General features: G+C 44.7%; 2 protein-coding genes across 2 annotated transcripts; both read left to right on the top strand.

The window, feature by feature from the left end:
• Positions 1-16: 16 nt before the first annotated feature.
• On the top strand, positions 17-7,223 carry kbtbd4 (kelch repeat and BTB (POZ) domain containing 4). Its single transcript, XM_010903171.3, has 7 exons — positions 17-51; positions 896-1,067; positions 1,346-1,500; positions 1,849-2,020; positions 2,324-2,465; positions 2,993-3,099; positions 4,534-7,223. Exons 2-7 carry the CDS (start codon positions 909-911, stop codon positions 5,392-5,394), a joined length of 1,596 nt encoding a protein of 531 aa, XP_010901473.1. The 5' UTR covers positions 17-51; positions 896-908; the 3' UTR covers positions 5,395-7,223.
• Positions 7,224-9,798: 2,575 nt separating this feature from the next.
• Positions 9,799-22,368, top strand: rapsn (receptor-associated protein of the synapse, 43kD). Its single transcript, XM_010903170.3, has 8 exons — positions 9,799-10,532; positions 12,800-12,979; positions 14,880-15,038; positions 17,106-17,264; positions 18,873-18,971; positions 19,067-19,243; positions 19,522-19,721; positions 21,434-22,368. The coding sequence occupies exons 1-8, from the start codon at positions 10,305-10,307 to the stop codon at positions 21,504-21,506; spliced, it is 1,275 nt and encodes a 424-aa protein (XP_010901472.1). The 5' UTR covers positions 9,799-10,304; the 3' UTR covers positions 21,507-22,368.

Raw genomic sequence — 22,368 nt, 5'->3', positions numbered from 1 at the left:
CCGGTGAATAGTTCGCGGTTTTCCGTATGATAAAGTAGTATTGGGTGAAAGGTAGGCTTATGTGCTTTACTAGTTACAAAAGGACATGTTAATAACGAGAAGAGAGGTATCATACTGATTGAACTCTGTTTTCCAACTTGGCATCTGATCACTGTATTTCTGTGGTGCGACTGGTGTCTGAAAAACGTTAGCGCTATGATGGATGAAGCTAGCTATCAGACTGACAGTCAGTGAATGAGCATGATAGCAATGCATGTATAAGGTTAAAAACCACTGTTGGTGGACGTTTATTGAACACTTAAAACCATTTCCATTCACACAGAAACAATATGAAACAGCATGTTGTGAATAGATAGATAGAAGTCTGAATTCAGCTTTTTATACAGACGGGTGACAATTTGAAAGAAAAACCTGACTAAATGAGTGGAGGAACATAACATATGCAGATGCTTCGATACAGGAGTACTGCGTGATACCGTTATGCAATTATCATCCTATCATTCTCTGTGGCATGCATAAAAACACTGAGCAGACCCAGTTGACCTCGATTTTGTTCATTATTGGGTCTCTTCCAGGATGACAATGCCCAAATTCACAGGGCACGAACAAAGCACTCTCGACCACCATCTTCAAAACACCAAACAAGGGAATATCTTTTGGAAGAATGGTGCTCCATCCCTACAGTAGAGTTCCAGATACTCGTAGAATCTATGCTAAGGCACATTGAAGCTATTCTGGGGGTTCATTATGTCCCAAAAATTTACTGAGACACCATGTTGATTTATTTCCTTTAATTGGTTTAGTTTGTTTTATAGTGTTGTCAACATTGGAATTTGAAAAACACTACTCACTGTCTTGGTGAATGATAACTAACCCAGTGTTTCTTTGTACACAGTTGTGCTTTTGTGATGGAGTCTGGTGAGGCTGGGGACAGACCCAGGGCGGGGGGGCAGTGTGTAGGAGGGGGCTCCTTAGTGGCAGAGGAGAACTACTTCCTGGGTTACACCTTTACGGACCATTCCCACTCCAGCCGCGTGGTGCAGAGCATCATGGACCTGTGTCTCCAGGCAAGGGCTCTGTCTCAAACAATGACCCCTGACCCCTCCCGTCCTGTCTACACATTTGCTTCTCAACTTTACCGGGTCCTCAGTCTCTCCTTTAAGAGCCTCGTCAAGAGTTTTTGGGGAGGAGGCAAGGGGAGATGATGCTCAATAGGAATTAAGAAAGGGCTTGGGAGACCTACCCCCCTAATATTACATTACTGATGTGTTTCTTATTGCAAAATGACTCAGGGGTGGTGACAACACCACTGACAGCGCCTCCATTTCATATCCCCCGCGTCCAGGACGGGCTGTTTGCTGACGTGACGGTGGTGGTGGAGGGGAAGGAGTTTCAGCTGCACCGACTGGTCCTCTCCGCCCAAAGCAGCTTCTTCAGGTCCATGTTCACATCCAACCTGAGAGAGGCTCACACGCGCAGCATCGACCTGAAGGACGTCAGGTAGGTGCTCCAGGCACGGGGGAGGCAGGCCGGGAGCCGGGAATGTGCTGGTTTGAGCCCCTCGGCATAACAGCTGACCTGGCTTCCCAAGGGTTTCCCTCTAGGGTTAGAAGCATTGCATTGGAATCAATAGCACAGGTGAATCATTGACTCAAATCGGGATTCGGGTTCTATTTGCAGACATTTGTCTGCACTGAAACTTTGCAATATCCGGGAACCAAAATCCTGACTGAAAGAAACTGGGCCCTGGAGCTGTGCCCTTGAGCAAGGCACTAAACCCATAAACTGTTCAAAGGCCGGGTTCTCACCAAGTCGGACAGTCAAGTGTGTTTCCTTTTCCCCCTCCAGTGCATCCGTCTTCCAGCTGCTGGTGGACTACATCTACCATGGCACCGTGAAGCTGCGGGTGGAGGAGCTGCAGGACACATACGAGATGTCAGACATGTACCAGCTGACCGCCCTGTTCGAAGAATGCTCCCGTTTCCTGTCCCGCACTGTGGAGGTCAAGAACTGCCTACAGGTGAGCAGGCTGGCTCCTGGACGGGATACTGTTGTTGTTGTTGTAGGAATGATCGCATGCGTGTCTTCTTAAAGGGGATTAATGACGTATACCTTAACCTTTGTATAAATCCCTCAAAGTAACTGTCACACTGTCTCTGGCAGCATTGTCAAATCGCTTTAGTGGGGGGAGAGCAATGTGAACCTCTGACCAGTCAGTCAGTTTAATGAGGTCTTCCTGGTTGTGCTTCAGTCCAGTCAGTTTAATGAGGTCTTCCTGGTTGTGCTGCGGTCCAGTCAGTTTAATGAGGTCTTCCTGCTCCAGGTGATGTGGCTGGCTGATCGACACAGTGACCAGGAGTTGTACACTGCAGCTAAACACTGTGCTAAGATCCACCTGGTCCAGCTGCACCAGACTGATGAGTTCCTCAACCTGCCTCTATGTCTCCTCATGGACATTATCAAAGGTACCTGATTCCCCCGGGGTCCGATTCCCCCGGGGTCCGTCGTCCACTAATGTCAGAGCGTATGTATCCCAAGGTCTCCATGTAGGACTGCTGGTTTGAGATCAGCCCCCCCTGTCTATGTACTTATCGGTCTACGGTCAGGCCTTACTGCCCATGTGAAACTGATTCCACCCTGGCAGTCCCTCTCGGAGGTCCTCGGTACGGACATGCATGCTGCTGTATTGGTTGAACCTCCTTCTATGTCTAGAGGGGAACTGCGTTAACACGTGCCTTGAATTAATGATTCAATCATATCATGAGCTAAATGTTATAAGATCGGTTGAAATCTTGAGGCCTGTTTAAATGTTGCAGTGATGTCTGTGTTAAATGGGATAATAGTGTTCTTTTGCCTTTTCTGTTTCAGAAATGCTGGTTAAATATGTTGCGGACACTCACATAATTCGCAATAAACTGTTTATTTTGCAACATGGAAGGACTGATTAGAGATGTAGGTCGTTCTGTGCCGTGAACTTATTGCTGTTCTACAGATGGTGTTCCATCCTCTCAGAACCCCACTGTGGCCATAGAGTCCTGGATCAACCACAACAAGGTGGAGAGAGAAGAGTTCTTCACTGTTCTTCAGGAGAACCTCAAGGTGAGTTTGTATTCCAGATCTGTAGCACACAGGTTTCACTAATGAACATGCATTTTAATGATTCATTTTCTTCTAACCTGAAAAAGGCGTTAGACATCACAACCTATTTATTGCCAGACCGTGTAAGCGGAGCCTGCTAATAAGAGCGAATGTCTCTTACTGAGTGACTGACTGACTGAGTACCCCTTGTTAAATAGCGTAGTTGTTAGAGAAGCGGACTTGTGAACTATAGGTCTTGAGTTTCTATCTCCTTGCAGGCGAAGCAATGTATGCATTATTAATTATTCTGTAAAGACAAAACTTTGCTGGCTAAAACCGTTAATATCTACATTATAGTTAGCCTGAAATAAAATAGTTTAATGTTATATTGCGACTATTTCTGGTGGATTCTCGAAGTACGCATCTGTGCATGCATTTTGGGTCAGGATAGACACACACATTTGCTGGCTTAAAAACGTATTTACGTTATAGTAAACATTAATTAAGACTGTATACGGTTATATTGCGACTGTTTCTGGCATGGAAAATTTAATCTTCAGTCTCGCTAGCAATTGCTCAATTCTTATGATTATTCCTAGGAAGTTAGTAGATACTAGTAAGCCTATCACTGGCTAATAAGCTGTTAAAACAGCCAGTGGCAAAAGCAATACAGTTCACAGACGCTATAGTGGAGGTAAACGTAATAAGAAACGTTAGTCAGTTTAACACAATCCTCAAAGGAGTCTAGCGACTGCTGAGATATGTAATGATGTGGCGTTGTGGTTACAGACAGTGCCTCTCACGTGGAAGACCTAAGTTCAAATCTATTGAGAGCAACGACATTTATTAATTATTTCTGGTAGATTCCACAATTCTCTCGTCTTTTCACCTGATGAAAAAGTTAGTTATCGTCGCGTTTATTGATAGTTACTGTATAAATGTCATTCATGAATGAAAGAAAAAAGTATGTTGTTTTGCCATGAATGAAAATACGTTCTTATGCCATGAAATGAAATAGCTTTGTCAGACTCGCTAGCAATTGCTCAATTCCTATGACTATTCCAGTAAGTTAGTAGATACCGGTAAAGCTTATTACTGGCTAATACGCTGTTAAAACAGCCAGTGGCAAACACCATATAAAGATGCTATTTGTGGTAGAGGTAAACTTAGTAAGAAATGTGAGTCAGTTTAACTGTATCAATGTCATTCATGAACAGCCAAGTAACTATTGAATTTGTTCAGGATATACAGAATCCTCTTGTCTATACTGACACCCAGCAAAAGTACAGCTCCATGGTATAGTGGTTAACGACAAAGCCTGCGTGTGTGTGCGTGTGTGTGCGTGTGTGTGCGTGTGTGTGCGTGTGTGTGCGTGTGTGTGCGTGTGCGTGCGTGTGCGCGTGCGTTTGTGTGCGCGTGCGTGGGTGTGTGTGTGTGTGTGCGTGACACATGCAGGAGATCGGCGAGAAGGTGCACGTCTACCTGATTGGCAAGGAGGAAACGAGGACCCACTCGCTGGCCGTGTCGCTCCACTGCGACCAGGACGACGCCATCAGCGTCTGCGGTCAGAACAGCCTGTGTCACCAGATCACGGCCGCCTGCAAACACGGGCCGGACCTCTACGTGGTGGGCGGCTCCATCCCGCGGCGCATGTGGAAGTGCAACATGCAGACTATGGACTGGGAGCGCTGCGCCCCGCTGCCCCGGGACCGCCTGAACCACGCCATGGTCTCCGTGTACCCGCAGGACACCGTCTACAGCCTGGGCGGGAAGACGCTGCAGGACACCCTGTCCAACGCCGTCATCCGCTACGCCGTCACGGACAACGTGTGGACGGAGACCTCGCCGCTGGAGACGGCCGTGTCCGGCGCGGCCGGTGTCAACCTGGGCGGGACCATCTACCTGCTGGGCGGCGAGGAGAACGACATGGACTTCTTCACCAGGCCGTCGCGCCTCATCCAGTGCTTCGACACGCAGACCCAAAGGTGCCGGGTGAAGCCGTACGTGCTGCCGTTTGCCGGGCCGATGCACGCGGCCGCCCACATGGACCTGCTGTTCATCGTGGCGGAGGGCGACTCGCTGGTGTGCTACAACCCGCTGCTGGAGAGCTTCACGCGGCTGCGCTTCCCCGAGGTGTGGAGCTGCGTTCCGTCCCCGTGGCGGGTGGCCAGCTGCAATGGCTGCGTCTACGTCTTCCGGGAGCGCTGCAAGAAGGGCGACGCCCACACGCTCAAGTTCAACCCCGCCACGTCCGTGGTCTCCGTGATAAAGGGCATTAAGATACTGCTGACCAAGTGGGAGTTTGTCCTGGCCTGAGCACATTTCGGATTTAAGAAAGAGAATTCGCCCTGTAGTACACTGATTGGCTGGTTCTCTAATTTCCTGGACCTGCAACCAATCAATGATGGGGGGGAGGGCTTATTGAAAGCTGTGTGCTAGGGGGAATCAGATACATCTTACTTGCAGTCTTTGGTTCTTATACACATTGTCGCACCTATACATCCCTTTGTAGATGTCACGTTCCTGTGATGTCCGTAAAGCCAAGTTCCTTATCCAGTATTCTTTAGCCCAATCGTATCATCTCTTTTGGCAAAGACTGGTCATCAGAAATAGTCTATGTTGCCCAGTCTAACATGGGCGTGCCAGTGAAGAGGTGGTGGACATGTGTTGTCGGTACCGAGGGTGACGTAGACCCTTGCCTGGTCCCCGACGCTAACGTCCACCATATCAAATGACATCGCATCAGATGGCACAGAATTGTCACTATGGTGCATCCAAGCAGTAGTTCTTCGGACCGGAGAACTTTCAACAGTAGACACTTTTATTTGAGCCCTCCTGATGTCAGTCAGTACCAAGCCCGCCGTGGGTTGAATCAAGTCAGGTTGTCCAGTCCGCACAGTCGGACGTCAAATGGGTACAGATCAGACCCCGCACTAAGGCCTGGTTCACTCATGTCCACCGGACCTTCTTGTAGGCGAAATCTCCAAGGTGGGTTTCTCTACCATGCTCACAGATGTTATCCCGTCTCCGAGGGTGGTTTCTCTACCGTGCTCACAGATGTTATCCCGTCTCCGAGGGTGGTTTCTCTACCGTGCTCACAGATGTTATCCCGTCTCCGAAGTGGGTTTCTCTACCATGTGTAGAAGGCAGTTGTTTTCAGTTCTCCGTGACATCACAATCAGAATTAGCAAATTGTCTATTTTTATTTTGCGCAACACATCCAGGGGAAAATGATCTGTAAAAAACAAGTAACGACAACAGAGTGGTAGATAACAGAACGCTTCCCCAGGGGTTGACAGAACATTATCGACTGGCGTCTCAGTCCTGGACTAACAAATCAAGATCAATTGGAATCACCGTAGCATCCACAAGACCAGCATCTTCTCATTTATTGCATATGCACACAACCTATTCATTGTTTTCTAAACCTTTGTAACTTTCCATGCTGTACGTGTTAATTAAATTAATTGATATTGTACCTGTTTGTATCTATCTGTCTTTGCACATATCAGGTTGAGCTGCGAAATGATTGGCCAATGCAGTGACACTACTTATGACCTTATACTTTGATACCTGCAAATTAACTCTGTTTTTGTATTGTTCTCTCTGCTTTTAAATATATTTATGTATATCCCTAACATATATAAATATATATGTTAGGGATGCGCTGATACCTCATTTTCATTGTCAATACTAATTCTGAGTACTGAGCTCGGCCATTACCCATTGGATACTGTGTGTTTTGTTTACGTGCCATTATTGCCATAATTCTTCCACATGATTGAATGGTAGGTCATTCAACGTTTTATTAGCAACTTTCTCAGTTTTTGAGATTATGGAATTTACACCATTTAAAAAATCCAGTCTTATTAAAATATGTTAAAATACACTTCAAGGCAGAGCAAGGCATTTGTGAAAATTCTGTAGCAATGCAGAATGGGAAAGTGGATATTTGGACAAATAAATCACTGCAGTGAAAATTAGGCATGTGACAAACTGACAGTTTTCCTTGAAGTTTGTACAAGCATTTTCTTTTCATTTTCTTTGTTATCGGTATTTTGTTATCGGTAAGCTTAACTTCTCTTTGCAACATTTCCAAGTACTAGTTTTACTAGTGGCTGTTTCAAGGGTAAAGTCATTCCAGACTCGGACATCATATGGACCGGTTTCACAGACAGATTGAGCCTGGTCTAGGACTAAAACAATCTTGTTCAATAGATCAACTCAATTCAATAGTTCAACTTTTTTGTCCTAGACAGGCTTAACCTGTGTCTGCGAAACAGGGCCTAATGTTATTGAGTTCACTATCATCATCATCATCAATTTACCATGTGTTTTCCGCACATTGTTATTACAAACTGTTTCGTGGTATCGGCTCATTACTAAGTCTCGCAGATACCGTATTTTTGGCCAAAATCGTACAGATTTCCAATCCCGGTATCGGATCAATCCCTAATATATATTAATATATATAATTTGCAGCACTAATGTGACATATAAGACATATCTATGAAAACATTATGGGCTGGTTGAACGGACTCAGATTACGCCTGGCCCTGGACTAAAAAAATCTAATTGAAAGGAGATTCACCATTGAGCTTGATTATTAAGCCTAGGACTAGGCTTAATCTATGTCTACTTTACTGTTCCATTTACAGACTTGACACTAACATTTATGAAGACCAAAAAGATGTATGCTACATTTACACTCACCTAAAGGATTATTAGGAACACCATACTAATACTGTGTTTGACCCCCTTTCGCCTTCAGAACTGCCTTAATTTGTACGTGGCATTGATTCAACAAGGTGCTGAAAGCATTCTTTAGAAATGTTGGCCCATATTATAGGATAGCATCTTGCAGTTGATGGAGATTTGTGGGATGCACATCCAGGGCATGAAGCTCCCGTTCCACCACATCCCAAAGATGCTGTATTGGGTTGAGATCTGGTGACTGTGGGGGCCATTTCAGTACAGTGAACTCATTGTCATGTTCAAGAAACCAATTTGAAATGATTCGAGCTTTGTGACATGGTGCATTTTCCTGATGGAAGTAGCCATCAGAGGATGGGTACATGGTGGTTATTTCAGTCAAAGTTGCTCTTCTATCAGCTTGAATCAGTCGGCCTATTCTCCTCTGACCTCTAGCATCAACAAGGCATTTTCGCCCACAGGACTGCCGTATACTGGATGTTTTTCCCTTTTCACACCATTCTTTGTAAACCCTAGAAATGGTTGTGCATGAAAATCCCAGTAACTGAGCAGATTGTGAAATACTCAGACCGGCCCGTCTGGCACCAACAACCATGCCACGCTCAAAATTGCTTAAATCACCTTTCTTTCCCATTCTGACATTCAGTTTGGAGTTCAGGAGATTGTCTTGACCAGGACCACACCCCTAAATGCATTGAAGCAACTGCCATGTGATTGGTTGATTAGATAATTGCATCAATGAAAAAATTTAACAGGTGTTTCTAATAATCCTTTAGGTGAGTGTATACGTATCAAGAAAGAAAGTATATGATGCATGCATAAAACGTCAACGAAGATGTTACACACAGCACCTATGAAATGTATAATTTCTATGAAGACATAACAGCTTAACCCAGAAATACTTTCTAAAATGGTTTTATTGAGTGTCTCCAGGTCATGCTTTCTTTTAGAAAGGTAATAACTGTTCTGTAATGAACACAACAGGATTTGGAATGACATTACAACCAATGATACGACCGCTACCCTCCAAGATCCATAAATAAGTTATGTAAGTAACAGTTTCAATCCGTGTGGAGGTTGGTGTGGGTGGGGGGGGGGGTGTCTATGTTTGTGGGGGGGTGTAGAATGGCTTGAGGAGGGGGGAGACGGGGGGAACAGCACGAGAGGGGCCAAGGCTCCTAGTGATCCCATTGAAGTGTTTGAGGAGGCTGTTCATCTGAAACCTAAGCCCAGTTACATGTCAGACTCTGTGAACTATTCTGAGCATCAGTTGCTGACGACGGGGTGAAAGGTATAGCGGGGGGGTGTGAGTGTGTGTGTGTGTGGCCGTGTGTGTGAGCACCTGTGTGTGTGTGTGTGTGTGTCTTCGCTGGCTTGTGCCCACCTACAGGAACAAGTCACCAGCCAGCCAACACAAGCTGCGTTCGCCTGACTAGCTGTGCCCTCCAATGTTGTGAAATAACTCTGCTTTTAGCTTCTCGCATCACGCAGTTCAGAACTTACGGCCGTGTCCACACGGCATTTCCAAGACAGGATTCGGCAACCAAATCTTTGCCTCCCATTGATGTGCAATGGAGTCTGTGTCGGGCAGTGTGGGATAACTGGCATCGAGAAGCTGATGTGACAGACGCAGGGAAATTAAGTGTCTGTAATATGCAGGTTTTAAGCGATTTTCACTGGCCCAACGTTGTGCGAGACCCTGCCCCATTCAGATCCACAGCTGAGACTCTAACCTTTTGTCTTTTAGTTGCTGGTCGATGGATTGTGATTGTAGCAATTTCAGCTCCGGAGTTTGGCTGCAGGGTCGAGGAGACAGAGATGGTATCAGAGCTGACCTTGGGTCTGTGAACACAGGACAGAGCAGGATTCCTGCAGGGACACATGGTCGGGAGTGACAGGGACATCTGCTGCAGCGCCAGCCCAGGGAGCGAGGAGGGGGAGGGGGAGGAGGAGGGGACGCTGGGGGGGACATTCCTCTTGCTGGGGTGTGGAGGGAAGGAACAGATATTCTGGGATACCACTGCCAGCACTTAGCAGGGAGACGTGTTCCTGTAGTTTTTCAAAGCAGAGTTTCTTGAAAATAAAGTGTGAACACTTCAAGGTTTACTTGTTGGATAGAGGAAGTAGAGGGGGACAGGATGGGCTCCCAGCCTTCCATCTCCATCTCCTCTCAGGGGTGAGTAATGAAGGCGTTAGTTGGATGCTACTTTAGGGCACTAGATCCAGTTTCCTTCCAGCCGTCCTGACCCTTCATAGTGAAGTGGGCCAGAACGGAGCTGAAAGAGCTGCATCAGAGAAAGAGAGAGTCGGACTGGATCAGAGAGAGAGAACAAATGGAGCAGAGCTGCCAGAACACAGATGAGAGATCTGGTTGAGGCCATTTGCCGAAAAGAGAAACCTCACAGAATCACAGTCTTTACGACCGGATCTTTGGAAAAGTAACTCACTGTGCATTGAGTGAGGATCTACTTTGTTAGTCCTCCACTGAAGAACGCCCAACAACATCTAAACGGATGAATATTTTTATGAGGCATCTTTTAGTAGTAGACATGGGCCAGGACCAAACCAAGCAGCAGATAGAGAAAGGCCTAAAGCTGTACCAGGCCAACCAGACGGACAAAGCCCTGCATGTCTGGATCAAGGTTCTGGAGAAGACCTCGGACCCAGGGGGGAAGTTCCGAGTACTGGGCTGTCTCATCACAGCCCACTCTGAGATGGGGAAGTATAAGGAGATGCTCAAGGTAGGAGAGAACGTTCACTGTTTAACTGTTCACTCTTGTAGTAGTACGAAGTTCATGATTATTGTTCACTGTTGTAGTAGTACAAGGTTCAGAAGTACTGTTCACTGTTGTAGTAGTACGAGATCCATGACTATTGTTCACTGTTGTAGTAGTACGAGATCCATGACTATTGTTCACTGTTGTAGTAGAACAAGATCCATGACTATTGTTCACTGTTGTAGTAGTACAAGGTTCAGAAGTAGTGATCACTGTTGCAGTAATATGAGGTTTATGACTACTGTTATAATATAATAAAAATATTCTGGCAAATGCTTTTTCCAAGGACAGAATGCCAGATCATTTTGCCTTGCTAGTTCAGGTTTTCAATCTAGTCATCTTCTGTTTACAAGTTAGATACATCTCTCTCTCACTTTAAATCTCTGTATTGTGTTGGGAAAAGAGCCAGTAAGCATTCCACTCTGTCTTCACTTCTTGTTAAAGCATCTGACAAATAGCATTTAATTTAAAGGGATTCTTAAGGAAAGACAGAGATTCAGACTATAAGGGCCACCAATGTTTCGGATTAAAGTTGAATGGTTTTATCACCAACAACGTTTATTTGGACGTTGAGAGATGAGAGCTGGGTAACATGTCATAGTTGTAGACACATGGAAGGTCTTGTTGATCAGTGGATACTTGAGTTAGTGAAAACTGTCATTGAACGTGATGTGACCCTCTGAGTGACTGAGACGTCTCTGTATTACATAACTGGTGTCTTTGAATGTTTTCAAATGGCTGCCCTTGTGAGGTTGGCATGTCACCATGGTTAGGGTCACTTCGAATAGAATGCTCAAAACTGAAATTCCTAGCAATAATAAAAATAAAATATAAATTCCATTAAAATCACTACCTTTTACTAGAATTGAGCCCGACCCTGATCACCATGTTAAGTTGAAATAAGAATGTATCGGATGGCAGAAGACTTCCTGTTGATGAGGGATTGCATGATAGGACCGGGGCACCACTCAGTAGGTTGTCAAACGTATCGTCATGGGCCCCAGTCAATGAGCAAAGACCCTCAGAACTGTACATTCTAGTTTACGGTGTTGTCTAAGGTGAAGCTGTAGTACATTCTAGTTTACGGTGTTGTCTAAGGTGAAGCTGTAGGACATTCTGTTGTTACGGTGTTGTCTAAGGTGAAGCTGTAGGACATTCTGTTGTTATGGTTTGTCTAAGGTGAAGCTGTAGTACATTCTGTTGTTAGGGTGTTGTCTAAGGTGAAGCTGTAGTACATTCTAGTTTACGGTGTTGTCTAAGGTGAAGCTGTAGGACATTCTGTTGTTACGGTTTGTCTAAGGTGAAGCTGTAGGACATTCTGTTGTTACGGTTTGTCTAAGGTGAAGCTGTAGTACATTCTGTTGTTACGGTTTGTCTAAGGTGAAGCTGTAGTACATTCTAGTTTACGGTGTTGTCTAAGGTGAAGCTGTAGTACATTCTAGTTTACGGTGTTGTCTAAGATGAAGCTGTAGTACATTCTAGTTTACGGTGTTGTCTAAGATGAATCTTGAGCAATATGGTGGGGGTGTGTGGCTTCCATAGGATAAGTGGAAGGGTGGGGCTGCAGAAAGAGAGAGAAAGAGAGTGTGTGTGAGAGAGATGGCTGCAACCTGAGATGGGATGTGGGCCCTGTTGTTTATATAATGCCCCATCCTCCTCATACTAGCCTGGTACTAGCCTGGTACTAGCCTGGCACTAGCCTGGTACTAGCCTGGCACACAGCTCAGTATTTATCTACTAATTCAAGAAGAATATAACTATTCTGCCCAAGCGGAACCACAAAAATAGCTTGTTTTAGCACAATCAATGTAAAGAAACACTCTACAGTCGGAAAACATGGTTCAAATTGTCATGTTAATATCAAGGATGCTCACACCATATCCATAACTTCAGCCCCATCTGTCAATTTTTTACATAAACAGTATGTTTCTTTGTGATTGTGTCAACTGCTGATTCTTGCTTTTAACGAGTTAGTTACAAAGAACCTCTCGCTTGGACACTGAAATTGCCTCTGAAATCACGTCAGAGGTGATCAGGTATGTTTATTTTAGTTTTTAGCTTTACATACGAGATCAACTACAAGAAGCAACATCATGTAACATGAGTTTTTGTTTAATTCCCGGACCCTGGATGTTTGTGTTATTGACTTCTCTCCTCCTTCTCCTCTCTTGTCTCCTTTCTCTTTGTATCTCTCTCTCTCATCCTCACCATATCTCTCTGTCCTCCATCAGTATGCCCTAGCCCAAATTGACACAGCCAGGGAGATGGAGGACCCAGACTACCTGACTGAGGGCTATCTGAACCTGGCCCGGAGCAACGAGAAACTGTGTGACTTCCAGAAGACAGTGTCCTACTGTAAGACCTGCCTCAACATGCAGGGCACCACTGTCAGCCTGCAACTCAATGGACAGGTGGGTCCTTGCAGTAATATTACAATCAATGGGCAAGTGGGTCCCTGCAGTAATGTTATAATAAATGGACAAGTGGGTTCCTGCAGCAATATTCTAATCAATGGACAGATGGGTCTGTGCAGTAATATCGTAATTGTTGGACAGGTGGGTCACTGCAGTAATGTTATAATCAATGGACAGGTGGGTCACTGCAGTAATATTACAATCAATGGACAGGTGGGTCCCTGCAGTTATATTATAATCAATGGACGGGTAGGTCTGTGCAACAATATTCTATTCAGTGAACAGGTGGGTCTCTACAGTAATATTCTAATCAATGGACAGGTGGGTCCCTGCGGTCATATTATGATAAAGGACAAGTGGGTCCCTGCAGTAATGTTATAATCAATGGGCAGGTGGGTCTGGGCAGTAATATTACAATTAATGGACAGGTGGTTCTTTGCTGTAATTTTATAATCAATGGACAGGTGGGTCTCTGCAGTCATATTATAATCAATGGATGGGTAGGTCTGTGCAACAATATTCTATTCAGTGAACAGGTGGGTCTCTACAGTAATATTCTAATCAATGGACAGGTGGGTCCCTGCGGTCATATTATGATAAAGGACAAGTGGGTCCCTGCAGTAATGTTATAATCAATGGGCAGGTGGGTCTGGGCAGTAATATTACAATTAATGGACAGGTGGTTCTTTGCTGTAATTTTATAATCAATGGACAGGTGGGTCTCTGCAGTCATATTATAATCAATGGATGGGTAGGTCTGTGCAACAATATTCTATTCAGTGAACAGGTGGGTCTCTACAGTAATATTCTAATCAATGGACAGGTGGGTCCCTGCGGTCATATTATGATAAAGGACAAGTGGGTCCCTGCAGTAATGTTATAATCAATGGGCAGGTGGGTCTGGGCAGTAATATTACAATTAATGGACAGGTGGTTCTTTGCTGTAATTTTATAATCAATGGACAGGTGGGTCTCTGCAGTCATATTATAATCAATGGATGGGTAGGTCTGTGCAACAATATTCTATTCAGTGAACAGGTGGGTCTCTACAGTAATATTCTAATCAATGGACAGGTGGGTCCCTGCGGTCATATTATGATAAAGGACAAGTGGGTCCCTGCAGTAATGTTATAATCAATGGACAGGTGGGTCTTCGATGTAATATTACAATTAATGGACAGGTGGGTCTCTGCAGTACTGTTATAATCAATGGACATTTGGGTCACTGCAGGCATATTACAATCAATGGACAGTTGGGTCACTGCAGGCATATTACAACCAATGGACAGGGGGGTCTCTGCAGTAATATTATCATCAATGGACAAATGGGTCACTGCAGTAATGTTATAATCAATGGACAGGTGGGTCACTGCAGTATTCTAATTGCTAGCAGATGCAAGGTTAACTCAAACTAACATTGAAAAGCCATCATGTATTAAAACAGAATTAGTCCAGACATTTAAGTAATGCACAAAAATACCTACCACACCCGCAAGAAAAACTTTTAGGGACGTACTAGGCATGACAGTTGCCTCGCGTGAAGTGCATATCATTCACCTTTTTTTTTAGCTGAAAATCGCTTAGATGGCGATTTGGATATTGCACATGTCAATATCGCAATTTTGAATATATTTCGATTCATTGTGCAGCCCTAGTCTCTGCAGTAATTTTATTCAATCTCTGCAGTTATTGTTTGTCTGTAGCCAGTCTCTGCAACATTGTATCGTCACATTCTAGCAACATGCGTCACTTTGCTGACACTGTTTACTCAAATATAATACATGTTTGTTTACGTGACCACAGCAGTAACACATTTGATTTGAACTGTCATGGGCAATGACCTGTGACCTCTGCTACCATCCATGTATATAGACCTAACAATGACCTCTGTTGCCAGGTATGTCTGAGCATGGGCAATGCGTTCCTGGGCCTCAGTGTGTTCCAGAAGGCTCTGGAGAGCTACGAGAAGGCCCTGCGCTACGCCCACAACAACGACGACAAGATGCTGGAGTGTCGGGTGTGCTGCAGCCTGGGGAGCTTCTACGTCCAGCTCAAGGTGGCTTCACTTTACGTTCACAGTTTAGTCCTTTAGCCATTGACATATGTCATATATTTGGACAGCCATTATACTTTATCATGTGTTTGGGTTGCAGGAGAGAGGAGGGGGGACTAACTGGGGAACTGGAAGCTGGGTGGCCATGATGCTAAGGGGGCCAGATTGGAGATGTTAAACTTCTGCTATGCATAATAATACCTCATCACCTCAGAAATATATATATTTGGTTTATGTTACATTGTTAGAAACTTCTTTCTTCCTTCGTATTTTTCTAGTTCCTTCCATCTTCCTTTTTCTTCCTTGTTCCTTTTTTTTCTTTCTTCCTTATTATTCCTTTTCCTTTTTCTTCCTTGTTTCTTGTTCCCTTTTGTTCCTTCTTCCTATTTAATCTATCTTATTTTTCCTTCTCTGCCTGGTCTGGACAATCAGAGGCATGTTGTTACATCTGTTTTATTATAGCCTGGTAGAAGCCTGTTTTATTCTAGTCCGGTAGAGGCCTGTTTTGTTCTAGCCTGGTAGAGGCCTGTTTTGTTCTAGCCTGGTAGAGGCCTGTTTTGTTCTAGCCTGGTAGAGGCCTGTTTTGTTCTAGCCTGGTAGAGGCCTGTTTTGTTCTAGCCTGGTAGAGGCCTGTTTTGTTCTAGCCTGGTAGAGGCCTGTTTTGTTCAATGTCTGGTTGAGGCCTGTTTTATTCTAGCCTGGTAGAGGCCTGTTTTATTCTAGTCTGGTTAAGGCCTGTTTTGTTCTAGTTTGGTAGAGGCCTGTTGTATTCTAGCCTGGTAGAGGCCTGTTGTATTCTAGCCTGGTAGAGGCCTGTTGTATTCTAGCTTGGTAGAGGCCTGTTGTATTCTAGCTTGGTAGAGGCCTGTTGTATTCTAGCTTGGTAGAGGCCTGTTTTAATTTAGCCTGGTAGAGACAGGTTTTTTTTCTAGCCTGGCAGAGGCCTGTTTTAATTTTATCCTGGTAGAGACAGGTTTTTTCCTAGCCTGGCAGAGGCCTGTCTTATTCTAGCCATGTAGAGGCCTGTTTTATTCTTGCCTGGTAGAGGCATGTTTTATTCTAGCCTGGTATAGGCCTGTTTTATTCTCGTCTGGTAGAGTAATGTTTTTTATTCTAGCCTGTTAGAGACCTGTTTTATTCTAGCCTGGTAGGGACCTGTTTTATTCTAGCCTGGTAGGGACCTGTTTTATTCTAGCCTGGTAGGGACCTGTTTTATTCTAGCCTGGTAGAGGCCTGTTTTATTCTAGCCTGGTAGAGGCCTGTTTTATTCTAGTCTGGTTAAGGCCTGTTTTGTTCTAGTTTGGTAGAGGCCTGTTGTATTCTAGCCTGGTAGAGGCCTGTTTTATTCTAGCCTGGTAGAGGCCTGTTTTATTCTAGCCTGGTAGAGGCCTGTTTTATTCTAGTCTGGTTAAGGCCTGTTTTGTTCTAGTTTGGTAGAGGCCTGTTGTATTCTAGCTTGGTAGAGGCCTGTTTTAATTTAGCCTGGTAGAGACAGGTTTTTTTTCTAGCCTGGCAGAGGCCTGTTTTATTCTAGCCTGGTAGAAGCCTGTTTTATTTTAGTTATTGTTTGTGTTATTGTATTGTAGCTTGGTGGAAGCCTGTGATGTACTGTATGTCGTCCCCTACAATACATAGGCCCTTGCATTCTAGCCTGGTAGAGACCTGTTCTAGTCTATTTGACATGTGAGATTTGTCCCATTAATCCCTGGATTCAGAAAGAGGATTTGTTTCAATCACGTCCAGATGAGTCGGTGTCCAGAGAATGTCCACTTGGATGTCAAATTACTTTGAATGAAACGATAGAATCCACTCCCCCTAAGAATACCTTGCTGATGGGAGTTTCACTGTTTCTTAACTCAGTTCCTGGTTTGAAACACATGACCTCATGGCCTGAGACTGACTGCTTGTGAAGAAGTGACGTTCATAGGAAAAGGTTGCGTTGCTGGAGCTGGTGTGGGGATCACCGAGCTTCCCTCCTGACAAAGTCTCCCCCACAACGCCTTTTCTGAATGGGACTGCCTGGTTGAATCGATGGACGGCCGTTCCTCACTCATCCGTTTTTCCTGTCAGGACTATGAGAAGGCCCTGTTCTTTCCGTGTAAAGCGGCTGAGCTGGTGAACGACTACGGCAAAGGCTGGAGCCTGAAGTACCGAGCGATGAGCCAGTACCACATGTCTGTAGCCTACAGGAAGCTGGAGCGGTTGCCAGACGCCATGGAATGCTGTGAGGTACTTAATCAGACAGAATATTAAACCATTCCACATTATCCATTCCTGGGGTGTATTCCTGTGTTTTAGTTTAACATGAGAAACAGAGTAAACTAACATGATGACAAATTATTACAAATTGGGTTCAGGGTCTGTTTAACAAGTTGACTTCCGTAATTGACTGAAAAGGAACTGGACCGAAGTTTGCATCTGTTGGTATGACAGAGCTGCAGATAGACGAGTAGGAACACAGACGGACATGCAAATAGACAGACAGGCTGACAGAAAGAGAAAGGCAGAGAGACAGGCAAACAGACAGACAGGCAGAGCCTGGCAGGCAGACAGAGAAAGACTGACAGTCAGACAGACAGACAGGCCAGCAGAGACAGACAGACAGACAGAGACAGTCAGACAGAGAGACAGACAGGCCAGCAGAGACAGACCACTGTGCTACTGACAGGTGCAGCTGTTGTGTGGGTGGTATTGGCTGGTCAGACGACTCTGAGGTCTCAGACCTGTAGGTATAAATATGCTGTTGCCCACTCAGAGGTACAGGGTTAAAGTGTTAATGAACACAGGCTGCAGTCTAATTGTGTACTGGGGAGAGAGGGGGAGAGAGAGAGAAATCCCTGTTGGCCTGTGTAAGTAATGGGGAGAGTTGTTTCAGATGGACCACCACTGTTCTGTTCTGCTGGAGGTATTTAGCTCCAACACGTCATTCTGTCATTGTTAAAATACCTCTGTCTAAGGAACAGTGTAAACCGACAGTCACAATGTCACATCCCCCTGTTTTCCACAGAAGCAGAGTGGTTCTTCCCATTCAAGCCTTGTATCACATATTCAATGTCACATCCCCCTGTTTTCCACAGAAGCAGAGTGGTTCTTCCCATTCAAGCCTTGTATCACACATTCTTTGTGTTTCTCGGCGGATAGCGTGCATTTCCTCATTTTATCAGTCATTTTTAGCCAACTCTCTTGTCCTGAGAAACTTACAGGATGTGTTAGTGTTTATTGGCCCAACAAAGTTGGCTGGTTGTGCTACATGCCATCCTATCACAGGTTTAGACTTAATGACCTGACCTCAGGTTAAACCCGAAGGAGTCTTAATGACTGGACCTCAGGCTAGACTGAACTTAATGACCTGACCTCAGGCTAGACCCGAAGGAGTCTTAATGACCTGACCTCAGGCTAGACCCGAAGGAGTCTTAATGACCTGACCTCAGGCTAGACCCGAAGGAGTCTTAATGACCTGACCTCAGGCTAGACCCGAAGGAGTCTTAATGACCTGACCTCAGGCTAGACCCGAAGGAGTCTTAATGACCTGACCTCAGGCTAGACCTGAAGGAGTCAGCCCTGTTTCCAGAGAACAATGGGATCGGAAGGGTCGAGTTTAATGTGCTGATCGTGTGAGTGTGGTCGGCTGAGTCTGGTCGGCTGAGTCTGGTCGGATGAGTCTGGTCGGCTGAGTCTGGTCGGCTGAGTCTGTATACATGACTCATTTTTAACTGAGGTGGTGAAAACAGGGCTTCTCAGAGGTTTCTGTGTGTATGTGTTGTGTGTGTTTCTGTTAAAGTTGCTTTAAGGTATTCAGAGGTTGGGTCACGCTAAGTTGTGCCCCCTGTCCCCCAGGAGTCCATGAAGATAGCCCTCCAGCACGGAGACCGCCCCCTCCAGGCTCTGTGTTTACTGAACTTCGCCGACATCCACCGCTGCCGAAAGGACGTCGACGTAAGACAGCCGTCGCCGGTTCCACATAATGTCAGAATCAGCCAATCAGCCATGTTCACTGGTAACCATCATATGTTGTCCTCTCCACCCCCCAGAAAGCATTCCCTCGCTACGAGTCCTCCATGTGTATAATGACTGAGATCGGGAACCGTCTAGGCCAGTGTCAGGTCTACCTGGGCGTGGGGAAGTGTCTGCTCCAGCAGAAAGAACTGGACAAGGCCCTGGATTCTCTGCAGCGGGCTCAGGAGTTGGCCGAGGCTTTGGGAACCAAGGCAGGAATGTGCACCATATGAAATAATACTGTAATAGAGTAATAAAACATACAGTACACTGTACAACTAAATACCTCACTCAATAGTCTGATGCATCAAACCATCACAGCTCAAACTAGGATGTAGTCTAATGATGCTCTAACAATAGTATAATCATAAATATTCTGCTTCACTTCAGTCAGGATATCAACATATGTATTCTGTCTGTTTATTAACTGACAATGTCCCTCTGTAAAAAAAAATCTGAACTGACTGTCCGTCTCCTTGTCCTTTGTTAGCTGTGCAGCCTGAAGGTGCACTGTCTGAGCGAGGGGATCTACCGCATGAAGGAGAGCCAGGACGAGCTGAGGGACCAGGTTGTGAAGTTCCTTCAGTGTGTGGAGGAGCTGGAACTGTACTGTGGAATGTGTGGCGAGTCCATCGGGGAGAAGAACCAACAGCTGCAGGCTCTGCCCTGCTCTCACATCTTCCACCTCAAGTAAGTGCTGTCGTTTAAGCACTCTATCTGTAAAGTAACATCCTTTACATCAAGTAGGTGCTGTCGTTCCAGCTCTGTATCTGTAAAGTAAGATCCTTCACCTCAAGTAGGTGATGTTGTTTAAGCACTGTGTCAGTAAAGTAACAACTTCCACCTCAAGCAAGTGCTGTCGTTCAAGCACTGTATCTGTAAAGTAACATCCTTCACATCAAACAAGTGCTGTCATTCAAGCACTGTGTCTGTAAAAAAACATCCTTTCTCTACATTATCTTGCTCACTGGGATGTCCGTAGGTATCATCTTTCTCTACATTATCTTGCTCACTGGGATGTCCGTAGGTATCATCTTTCTCTACATTATCTTGCTCACTGGGATGTCCGTAGGTATCATCTTTCTCTACATTATCTTGCTCACTGGGATGTCCGTAGGTATCATCTTTCTCATGTTTGAGCTACGATGCCTTCCTACCCTGAAACTGATCCTCAATCGGCTCAAGTCTGAGGGAGTCTGAGGGAGTCTGAGAAAGGCTGATATACCTCGCCAGCAGGACCTAGCAACAGCAGATCTTCTTAAACAAAGATCATAAATAATAAAAAAGAAAGAAAAAAAGTGTAATGTGCTTGAACTTTTAAACCCATCAGTGAGTCTGTGATTGGTTGCTCCTTCTCCCTTTGTTCACACTGTAAAGAAATGTGCCAATGGGACAAGAAAATGTTTGAGGAGATATTTGCTTGAAATAAGTGAAATAATCTGCCAATGGAACAAGACAAATTAGATGATATTTACGACATATTTTCTAAAAACAAGTGGCATAATCTAGCTTGTTCAGAAATATATACCTTATTTTAAGGATGGTAGGATTTTTAACCTGAAAATAAAATAAATATACTTAAGCCATATATTTTTTTGTAGTGCAGACACTCTCTCTGACCCACAGTATCCTGTCCAGACACACTGTACTGCTTGTTTTAGGTGACTAGGAAAGGGTCTGTACTGCTTGTTTTAGGTGACCAGGAAAGAGTCTGTACTGCATGTTTTAGGTGACCAGGAAAGAGTCTGTACTGCACTGTACTGTTTTAGGTGACCAGTTCTAAGTCAGTGGGTCTGCTCTCACATCTTCAACCTCAATGAAATGCTCTCACTATAAACTCTACATTCTACAGATTGAGTCTTTTCATTCAACCCAGTTTGCTACATCAGGAACAAAATGTGAAATATTATGCAGATTATAATTAATGGATAATTTGGTAGGGATTGATAGATCTTTCATAAGGGACCATCCATCTTGAAATGTCAAGGTGAAAATGACAAATATTTTGCATCTTGAAGGGTTATTTTAGTCAAAACGTTTTCATGTACTGAAAGTGCTCTACGTTCAAGATTTTACTGCTGACAAGAACACTTTTTTGAGATTGAAAGATCAGTGGACTGATGAACAAAAATAGTAATTTCATCATTAAAAATATTTGTGAAATTATCCCTTCTACACTACAAGCATTAAATAGTAAATAGTCTTAAAACAGGGACATTAAATGAAATGGCCCAATCACCCAGCAGACCCCTGTATATAGTTCTGCATATGGTTCTGCCTGGCTCTAATTCCACCTGGCCTGCTCTCCTCTTGCTCAAAACTCTCTTTTGTCTTGGATTGAAGCCCTGATGTCGAGTTAGCTAAATAAGTAACTTTTTGGATTTCTTCCGCTCTGTCCTCAGGTGCCTGCAGAACAACGGTTCAAAGGGCTGCCCCAAATGTCGCCGTTCCTCCATGAAGCCAGGTTTTGTGTAAGAGTGTTGCTATGGGAACCTACCTGGGACCTGAAGGACACTCAGGGATGCCCCCTGAACTTTGACCTCAGCCATGCACGCATGTAAAATGCTTAAGTAATGGAAGTGTACTTTGGTGTTTCCTTCATTTTCACTCCTGAATGGACAAGAAGAGGGAAACACTCACTGCCCCTGGGCAGGCAGACTGAAGACAAACTCAGATGCAGACTGCTGAACAGAGAATCTGAACATCTTAACTGCACAGAACGGACTGGTTCAGATGCAGACTGCTGAACACAGAATCTGAATGTCCTGACTGAAGAGAACCTAGACAGTCCCGAATACAGGCTGCTGATTGGCTGCTGATAGGACACGTTGTGAAAACAGAACCCTGACTTAAGCTAGTCAAGACACAGGCACATTGCAGAAGTCACTGTGTTGGTAGTATTATATATCAGTACGTTACTTTGTTAGTATTGTGTAATTTATATGGTGGGTCATGCTTTATTTTCATAGAAAGAGAGGGGAATTATTATTTTATTAAACCTTTATTTCATCAAGGAACACAGACTGAGACAAAGGTCTCTTTTACTCCTGGGCCTGTGTATACATGTTACACGTTGTCCCACACGTTGTCCCACACGTTGTCCCACACGTTGTCCCACACGTTGTCCCACACGTTGTCCAGGGCGATAAGGAAGGAGCCCAGTGTATGTCTTAGGTTTCAGGCCATTTCATTTAAGTACATTGGATGGTTTATATCGCTGTGTTCTGTCCATAATGGCATGCTGGACGACTCGTTGGAAACGTGTACACTCACCTAAAGGATTATTAGGAACACCTGTTCAATTTCTCATTAATGCAATTATCTAATCAACCAATCA

Source organism: Esox lucius, chromosome 19, assembly GCF_011004845.1.
Source record: "Esox lucius isolate fEsoLuc1 chromosome 19, fEsoLuc1.pri, whole genome shotgun sequence".
Classification (NCBI taxonomy): Eukaryota; Metazoa; Chordata; class Actinopteri; order Esociformes; family Esocidae; genus Esox; species Esox lucius.
Note: the sequence above shows the minus strand (reverse complement) of the source record. Positions and strands in the feature narration are given on the sequence as shown.

What these genes read in the sequence shown, in the direction of transcription:
- kbtbd4 (XM_010903171.3), top strand. Translation starts at nt 909, where the DNA reads ATGGAGTCTGGTGAGGCTGGGGACAGACCCAGGGCGGGGGGGCAGTGT. An exon ending in TCATGGACCTGTGTCTCCAG is followed by an intron (nt 1,068 to 1,345) that starts GCAAGGGCTCTG and finishes CCCCGCGTCCAG; the next exon opens with GACGGGCTGTTTGCTGACGT. An exon ending in AGGTCAAGAACTGCCTACAG is followed by an intron (nt 2,021 to 2,323) that starts GTGAGCAGGCTG and finishes TTCCTGCTCCAG; the next exon opens with GTGATGTGGCTGGCTGATCG.
- rapsn (XM_010903170.3), top strand. Translation starts at nt 10,305, where the DNA reads ATGAATATTTTTATGAGGCATCTTTTAGTAGTAGACATGGGCCAGGAC. An exon ending in GCCTGCAACTCAATGGACAG is followed by an intron (nt 12,980 to 14,879) that starts GTGGGTCCTTGC and finishes CTCTGTTGCCAG; the next exon opens with GTATGTCTGAGCATGGGCAA. An exon ending in CCGAGGCTTTGGGAACCAAG is followed by an intron (nt 19,244 to 19,521) that starts GCAGGAATGTGC and finishes GTCCTTTGTTAG; the next exon opens with CTGTGCAGCCTGAAGGTGCA.